General features: G+C 29.9%; 1 protein-coding gene across 1 annotated transcript; it reads right to left on the bottom strand.

The window, feature by feature from the left end:
* Positions 1 to 3,142: 3,142 nt before the first annotated feature.
* On the bottom strand, positions 3,143 to 4,055 carry LOC123219510 (PRA1 family protein F3-like). Its single transcript, XM_044641505.1, has one exon. It carries the CDS (start codon positions 3,953 to 3,955, stop codon positions 3,389 to 3,391), a length of 567 nt encoding a protein of 188 aa, XP_044497440.1. The 5' UTR covers positions 3,956 to 4,055; the 3' UTR covers positions 3,143 to 3,388.
* Positions 4,056 to 10,008: the final 5,953 nt, after the last annotated feature.

The raw sequence follows: 10,008 nt of genomic DNA on the forward strand, positions 1-10,008 counted from the left end.
AAGTGCACAACATGACATACATGATTATTCTAATAGCAAACTTTTGTAGAAATCAAATCATCTTTATCTCTGACTTCTTATGTCTAACAACACATTCCCTAATAGAGACATATCTCATGTGACGTAAAAAGATCCTTTCGAATCCTTTTATGCTAGATTTCTTTAGCTTTTCATCCATTCTATATACTTTGACTTAAATTCTTTGGAGTTATATAGGAGAAAGGTAATAAAAAGTTGGTGTTTTATGGACAACTACAATTCCACTAATAGTGTATAGAAGGGTTAACAAATTGATTGAATTAACTAAAAATATTTTAATGATTTTCGTTGGATTTGAGGAGTTTTGAGGTCTTTGAGGTCTTTGATAGAAATAAAATTCTAACAATGACGTGTACATTGGTTGTGAGAAGACAAGAATGTGACTGTCACATGTGGTAGATATTTGACATTCCATGTGTGCATGCAATATATGTTAGAATATGCCCTAAAAACCAATCGTTTTAATTGGTTTTAAAGGTTGTATATCTTGCATATACATTATTAATAAAAGAAGAGTTCTGTCATACTTTACATGTTTTCTACGTCACTTTTATATCTATGTTATAGTTGTATATTACATCCATATTAGCTATATGTATATGACATGTGAAAAGTCTTGATGAGTTTTAATAAACGTCATCAAATTGTTCCCTGCATAGGCAATCTGTTTGGGCAATAGTATTGCATAGTGGGTGTGTGCTATATCACCACAGTATATCAATGGATGATATTAGACATGGTGGATATACATATGGGTAAACAATGGAACCATTTGATGGTTAGAGAACTGATCAAAGGTTATTCTATTATATTGTTTATCGAACGTGACCGCTGAACGATGATCACATGGGCATTAATATGTAGTCAATGATACATCATGAATCATACTAGTGTATAGATCCTGTGACTTGAGATATCACAGTTGTGCTTCGTTTCGAAACGTATGGTTCATACGGTGTATACCACGAGACTAATCATGTCTTGTTCAGAAGCCGTTTTGATCATATGTTGCTTGAGCGAGAAGACAAGTGATGATAGTGATGATCATACAGGGATCCGTCAGCTCGACTGCAATCGAGTTCCTATACGAATATCGATAAATATGAAAATCTAAGACACTGGTCAGTGTAGATAAAAGACCACATGAAAAGAGTTTCGATGTGGCACGTTATGATGTATTACTTGATATTCGAAAAGATTAAATATTGGATTTTGACATTCCATGAATTCAAGTTTAATCGGGATGTAATGACGAAGGGATTAGACTACATGGTAAGTGTGAGTAAGAAATATTCATTTGACATTATGTGAAGCTTGTACTTCATTATGATGTAGGGATCATGGGACATTGCTAGATGACACCACATGATCAGTGAGAGCTTCGTTTTGTAGCGGAAAATGAAGTATATCGGTTAACGATAGTTTTAGGTTATATAGTGATATAATTAAACGTATCGTCCGATATGAGGTCTACGACTACATCATTATGAACCTTGAAGGTCACACCCATATTTCAAGGAAGAAAGTGGTGTTATGAAGCTGAAAATATTTATCCATGGTTGGCTAGCACTTTCCGAGGATAAAAATTGTGCTTTTCAAATAAAATTCAGAAAAGGGGCAAAATTGTCATTTTACACCTTTTAAATTGTTTAGAAAGTTAGAATGAATAATTTTGGACACAAATTATTCAACATGTGTCAAATTGTAATTTCTCTTAATTATCAACCAATGAGAATTAAACACATGTTTTAACTTGATAAATATCAAGTTTTAATGTAATAAATGTGAGAGAAAATGAAGAAAAATATACAATTTCTCTTCTTCTTCTTCTTTTGTTAGGAAAACTTCTCTTTTTCTTCAGTTTTTCTTCCTTGAAGGGTGCAAGTCAAGAAATTACTTATTTTAGTGATTCAAGCTTTCAAACTTCAAATCAAATTACAAGGTACAAGGTAGTTTACATGTTTCTATGTTTTATTTCTTGAAACAATATGTAAATTTTATATTACCATTGTTATATATGATATGAACATAAATTAAAAATTTTAATTTTCTTGTCAAAATCCATCAATATATTGTTTTTCTACACATGAATGTTTCAAGCTTTGAAGAAGATGTGGATGAAAAGTTGTGGAGATCACTTAATATGCAAACCTCTGTGCATATGGCCACCATTTAGGTATGCCAAAATAGGCAAACCGCCAAATACAAGAAAAAGAGATCTAACCCAACAACAAAGGAAGGAAAAAAATTTACACTTAGGTGTAGCATTTGCAATATTTTGGGGCATAACGACGGCAATTGCAAGGAAAACGGATGAGAAATAGTCTAACGCTCGTTTTCCCTTTCTTGTGCCTTAAGGTTATGAAACCTTTTGGTCTGTTTGTCATAATGATAGTACTTCTCTACATTGTCAATCGAAGGTTCTTTTATCTTTTCTCTCTCCATTGCCAATCGAAGGTCCTTTCATCTTTTCGTTCTATAAATTTTATCTTCAAATATGGTTTAGGCATCAAATAAGAATTTACTGTTATTTACTTTTTTTTTTTATAATGACTAAAATTGAATTCACTTTTTTTTTAAGTAAAGAAAAATCTCAGTGAATAAGATATTTTAAAAGCCTGCATAATTTAATTCAAATTATAAAATTTAATTAAATAGTTTAAAAATTATAATTCAGTTTGAATTATAAAATAGTTTGGTTTTAATTAAAAAAATTTTAATTGTTTTTTAAAATTTGGATTACAGTTTAAATAATTTTTAAAATGAACCAAGTTATAAACCATATTTTTTAAAATATATATATATATATATATATATATATATATATATATATATATTTATATCTAAAAAAATCTTTCAATAAATAATTAAATGTATAACTTATTTTTTTATTAATTTTATTAAATAATATATATATATATATAAATACATTATTTTAATTAATTCAAATTATAATTTAAACTAGATTAAACTATATTTTTTCAGTTTAATTTAATTTAAAAATTATTTAAATTATTTTTTAATTTAATTAAAAAAAATTTTAAACTACGCCAAATTCAATTATACCCTCAATCCCCTCTGTTATCACATAAGTTTCAGCAAATTGAAGTAAGTAAAAACAGATAAAATTGATTTTGTTGGTGGTTTACATTTCAGTGCATTGGGATTATAACAAATAAAAATAAAAAATCATAATAATGTTTAAAAAAATAATAATAATAATACTTAGTTGGATCCGGTCCAGATGTTATTCAAATAAATCCAGAAAGCTCAAACTTCATTAACACCTCTTCTTCCATCTACCCGTCAAACCAAATTCAAAATCATAAACTTTAACAAATAGCAAACGTTAAGAAGACGAAGATCTAGCTGAAGTCGCCGTCATCAACCCTGCAGCTTCTTCATCCAACGATAAATCATCCGTCCTCCTGAACGCCGCGTGCACCGCCACAAGTACCACCCCTATAAGCAGCGACACTAAGATATTGACCGTGGCGTCCGTCAAGAACAAGAAGACAAGAGTCAGCACCGACAAGACGATGAGGACAACACGATCGTCGATCATGCGGCCGAAAACCACCAAAGGCTCATCGCGCAGGAAGTAAAGAAACAACCACGCAGCCATCATGATTATGAACACAATCAACGAGATAGGGTGCCACAAGAGACTGAGAAACAATATCAACTGCACGATGATGGCGTAGTTCATGCGAAAAAACGAAACATTAGTTTTGATTCTGACGAAAGCTTCTTGGAAGTTGGACGGTAACTTGAGGGAGTGGAAATCGAACATGACTCTCCAAGGATGGCGGGAGCCTAGGCCGGCTTTGATTCTTTCTTTGGCGCGGGAGATGTAGTCAAGGTTGGAGGAGGGGCTGGCGGAGGAGGAGGTGGGAATGGTGCCGTAGGTGGTCATTTTTCCGGCGGGGGTTTGACTTGTAGGTTTGGGTGGTGGGTGAGAGCAGAGGGAAATTGAAGAAAATGAAATAAGGCGGTGAAGAGAATAGAGAATATTTATATAATTATTGGCGTCTAAATCAAATTCTAATCTTTAAATCGCAAAAATTAGGTAATAAAAAATGCACTAGATTTCACAAAAAAATTATCTACCGTTGATTGTCAATCTAATTGATGATAATAGCGCACTAAGCAGTGTGGGGACAGGAGCAATTAGGCGACGGCAGGATACTACCGAGGCCGCCAGCTTTGGCCACGTTGCATGTCCCAAGCTGCTGGAAACTTGTACGGACTTTCTTTTTATCGATCAAGAAATTTGCCTACCTTATGGGTGTCAGAAATTTTTATTTTAATTAAAAATAAAGATAAATTGTTAATTGATACCTCTATTAATTTTTTAGATTAAAAAAGATAAAATAATTTATAATAAAAACATATAGTTTATATTGGATGAATAAACGAATTTTTGAGATTAAAATTTGGAGCGTCGTCGTTTTATCCATGTTGGGTGGAAAATAGTCATGTGAAGTGGAAAGTAGTTATTGGGCGTTAGCGACGTCCATGTGCACTTTTATTATGGAGATTCTGAGATTGTCGTTTTCATTAGGGGGATGGACTATTCCCCACCCAACATGTAGCGCAACATAGAAGGGTATTAATGGTAATTCAAAAATTTAAATACCTAGATTAACTTTTATTAAAATTTTTTATTAAAGATAAAAATAAAATCGTTATTTTATTATTAAATTATAAAACCTTTAAAAATTATATTATTTTATCTTTATAATTTGAAAAACTAATAATTTTTCTTTGGGATTTAGTTTTAAAAACTTGTTATTTTTTTTTTAAAATTTGAAAAATTTTTCAGTCAACAAATTCGATGAGTCATTGATGGCCAAAACTTTAGAAAGACATGACAAAACGTTCTTCATAGTCCTGATATCAAAGGACGACGTTTCATCGTCTAGATAAAATATTGTCTCTAGATTGATGATGCTTCGAAATGGCAAAGTGTTATTGATTTGAATAACACTTTATCAAAAAGTGTCATCGATCTAAAAGATGGAGGAAGTGTTGGGGATTAAGTAATATGCATGAATAACCAATATAAAATATCAACTTTCAATTTTGATTAGATCAAAACAATGAATCAAGAAAAGATTGTGGCCCAGACTATTGCATGATTGAAGAAATAATTCAGACAAGAAAAGAAAGATGAATTGATGAGAATTGGAAGTAGGTGGGTGTCCATTACTACATAAATTGTCACATTCTTTTCATTTTATTGTTATTGTTGTTGCACTCTTGCCTTATTATTTCACCATCCATTATTACATTATGAATTTGTCTTTGAAAAAAAAAAAAAAACACTCTCAATATTTTTTTTTAAGTAATTATTTATTGGACAACATTTGTATAAATAATTAAATGAAAAAAAAATGACACAAGTTTCATTTGTATTAATATGCAGACCCTTTTATCATGTTTATTGATGAAATCATGTCAATTAATTGCTAAGAATCTTTATTTATTTTTTTAAATGTCTGATGATAACTTTAAAAAAATTCAAATGTGTACATAATTGATTGAAATATCCATAATAAAGGAATGTCAAAAAATTTATGGTAGAGAGATAGACTTTTCGAAGATATTTATTAGTTTGGGGCTGCAAAGCAATGAGCTTTTATTTGATAGCGCATGTTTTATTATTTTTAGTTGGAATTAGGGATGGATTCGGATCGGGCCGAGCCTAAACATCCTTTTGCTCAAGTTCTACTCGAATTAAAAATGATTTGGTTAGAGTTCGACTCGAGTTTGGTTTGGATGAAAAACTTCTCAACTCAGTTTGATTCGAGTTTGACTCGATTTCATAATCGAATTAATTGTTCGAATTCATAGTTTGGTTTGACTATAATCAATAGTTCGAATTGACGGTTCGAATGCATGGTTTGAGTTTGTGATTTATTGACAAAATGCCGTCATTTTATCCAAATAATATTTAAAATTTATGATTCGAGTCATGAATTCAAACTGGATTAAGTCACGAATTCAAATTGCTAATTCAAACGATTGAATTTGAGCAGATTCGAGTAATAAATTCTAGTCGAATCTAGCTACAAATTTGAATTAAAAAACAAGCAAATCTTTTAATTCGAATTCAATTTGAATTTGAATCAAATAAATTTGAGCTAAACTAAATCGAATTGAATTAGCTTTCGAGACCGAGTTGACTCGGATCATATCCAGGCCTAGGAATGATTAAGAGTTTCGTATTGTTTTAGAAATAAGACAGGGTACTTAATCACTTAACTTTATTTAGGGGGACTAAATGATTTTAGCTAATATTGTAGGAAGTATTGTAGCACCACACTCCGAAGGTTTTGTTCCTCAAGGTCGAATGTTATTTACTTAACCTTGACTATTCAACAAATATATAATCAATCATACGATTGATTGAATAACCTTATTTATGCATTAATAAATCTCAAGTATCAATAATCCCAAGCCTAACAACTAATAAATGTGTGCACGCAAATAATATTTAACAAATGATCTATCAACAAAAATCACAATATAGTATCTAATCTTATTGATGAATCCATTTATTGTATGTAGCCCTATCATTGATTGACTACGTTCTTGTCATCACATTTATGTCTTTCATCTGTGAAATTAAAAAAAAAAAAGTGATAAACACACAGTAAGTATAGATAATCTATCCAACTTGTATTCACCTTCCTATTTGTATTCTATGCATCCTCAATTTTCTTTTTCTATATAATTCTAAGGCTAATCGGAACTCAACCGAATGAGGAAATTGGTACTCCAATCATGTGACTAATTTCTAATACCATATTTGTTCTAGTTCTCCTATTATAGTTTCCATTCAACAAACTCACGATCTTGGAAAATCAATCTCTAGATCTCAATCGATAGACTATTTACATCTCGGTAAATCCTACACTTATTGACAGACTCGCAATATTGACAATTCAATCTATGAACACCAATCGATGGACTATCTCTCATCCTATCTACGGGTATATGTCTACGTCATAGATACTCTCTCACATCAGCCTAATATCTTGCGTTGTGAATTTTATATTCCATAAATATCGTCTCATCTCATTTTCCACAAGATTGTCTAAATCCCTAATGATACTCAATGATCTAGAATCATATCTCTAATCATCTAACTCTTTCCATCATTCACCTGGTGCATTTATTCATTTCTCATGCCCATTCTAGTTTTGTATCTATCGAGCACATCTTGCACCTTAGCATGCCTTATCCTCTTTTTAATATACTTAAAATAGTCATGTGTACAATCATCAATGAATCGGTCAGGTGCATTAATAGTTCTTCCTATGCACGATCATATACTCGACCATATACATACATGCTTTATTCATTACATGAACGTTCACAACCTTGTAATCACAAACGTAGATGCATATTTTCTCCAGTGTACGGGCGTGTCTCATTTGTGTGCACAATCATGCATCTTCATTACATTATCCACCTTTTTCCTCTCTTCCTCATGTCAGTATTATCATAATTTTCCATTCATGCATAGTTGTGCATCTCTTTGATGCACGAACATACATGATGTCCTTTGTTTCTCATTTAGTCATGGATGGTCATGCTAATCTATCACATAATCTTCCACTAGTGATTTTAAGTTTCTTAGAATTAGGGTATGATCATGCATGATCTTATGTACTTAAGAGTGTTACAATTATATGAATATAACCATTAGAACACTATTGGATGATTTTACCCCAAAGTATAAAGAAGATTTTGATTAAAAATAAAACTATGTATACATACAAATTGTATTAACTTATTTATATGATTGAATGATGTGATTGTTTATTTTTTCTTATATTTCAAAATCACTTAATCAAATATTATCATATTATATGAATAAGTTTGAACTTATAATATCACTTTTTGATCGATACTGACCCATCTTCAAAATGTAAACTATTACACAGAGAATTTCCAACAAAAAATTACTATTTGTCAAGTCTTTATCGAATAAAGTGGGTGTAAAAAAAGAGTATAAAGTCTTTATTGAGGATTTTTTTTTTTGTTTGTTTCAATGTTGATTGTCTATTTTATGTTTTACTATTTCAATCAATGATTTGAAAACTGGACTAAACCAGCCAATTCAACCAGTTGAATCAAGAACTTGTTTTAAATTCGATTCGGTTAATATAAAAATTTGGTTTTATTATTGACTCGATCAAATCCAGCCAAAAACAGGTTTCGATTGGGTTTGACTTTTGAATTTTTTTAAATTTTAATTATTTTAAAATAATTTGATTTTTTTATTTTTTTATTATTCTCTGATTGAATCGATTGAACCGGTTGAACCAAAAATTAATAAGATAATTGATTCGATCACCGGTCTGGTTTTAAAAACATAGATTTCAATTATGCATTTGTTAATTTTTGTTAATAAATGTCATCTTTTTTAATTAAAAATTGTTATATATATATATATATATATATATATATATATATATATATATATATATATATATATATATATATATATATATATATATAAAGTGATTTAGAAAGGGCAAGGGTTTGTTTTTTCGTAAAAAATGAGAGATTCAACATAGAAATGAGCAAATCACATTGTTAGCATTGATATACCTAGTATTCTCAGCTATTGGAAAACAATAAAACTATGTGTACCTAATTTTGATACATAATTTATGTACACAGATGAGGTGTCATCATGTGATTAGATTTTTTTTATCATATGATGACACATGTTTTAAAATTACCTAATTGCATGATGACACATTATTATGTACATGAATTGTGTACTAAATTGGATACACATAGCATTGCTCATTGGAAAAATCACACCCCCAATCGTGATTATGACATAAAATTGGCAAAATATAATTTTTTAGGTAAGCAAATTTATGGGTAAAATATAAATTTACTTGCCAAACTTCCGTCAAAAGGGTAAATAATATTTGATAGTAAGAGGAATAAGGGAGTTAATTAATATTTTTTTAGACACTAATGCTTAGAGGATTGATTGATACTTTATACTAGGCATGTCGGGTTTTCTTTATACTTTTCTATTTGCTAATGCATATCAGATTAATTAATATTTTACGATGGGCCAGAAGAGTTCTTCCTACCCAAGGTTAAGTGTAATCTTAAACTGATACTTTTAAACTTTCAAAAACTTAAACTCTTACAAATATTAGTGTAAAATTATCATTTAATTAAAAAATTTTAGAAACTAAATTTTTATCACATTTTATCTCTTAATTTGAGAATCTCACAATTTCTTTACCAAAGTTTGAAAAGTGACAATTAGGTTTTAATTTTTTTTTTTAAATTTTTTTGATAAGTTTTTCTGTCGTGGTCACTCTCTTCCTCTCTAGTGCTCTCTCGCCCTCTAGAGACTGTCAATTTCATCCATCATCAAGAAACAACATCAAAATTGAACAAAGAGAATTCGTTCATTATTGATTTCGTTCATCCTCCACCCATTGTCTTCCGTTGTGCATCATCAATCATATATGTTAGTCTCGGGGCACTACGAACAAAATTCCCATCAATAAACAAAATTTTATTAAAAAACTCAATTAAAGTTAAAAGTGAAATGGTCATTTAACAAAAAAAAAATTAAAACTAAAGTTTTATTAAATTTTCTTCCTCAATTTAAAAACTAATAATTTTTTCTTACCCAAAATTTGAAAAGTGGCAATTTCTTCTCTAGGGTTTTGAAATCGTCCAAAAAAACTGATTTCCTCCAATAAAGACAAAATTATCTTTGTTGAAGTATCTTCATCTCAGAATAATTAGTTTTGTTAAATGACAATTTTTTTTTTATTTATACATAATGTTAAATAACAACATCATAAAAAATGGTAGTCCATCAGACTTGAGACAAAGACTAATTTTTTTGTTAAATAATAGTTTTGTCCTTAATTTTAATTGAGTTTTTTAACAGAATTTTACTTGTTAGTGGGA

This window comes from Mangifera indica, chromosome 6 (genome assembly GCF_011075055.1).
Source record: "Mangifera indica cultivar Alphonso chromosome 6, CATAS_Mindica_2.1, whole genome shotgun sequence".
NCBI lineage: Eukaryota > Viridiplantae > Streptophyta > Magnoliopsida > Sapindales > Anacardiaceae > Mangifera > Mangifera indica.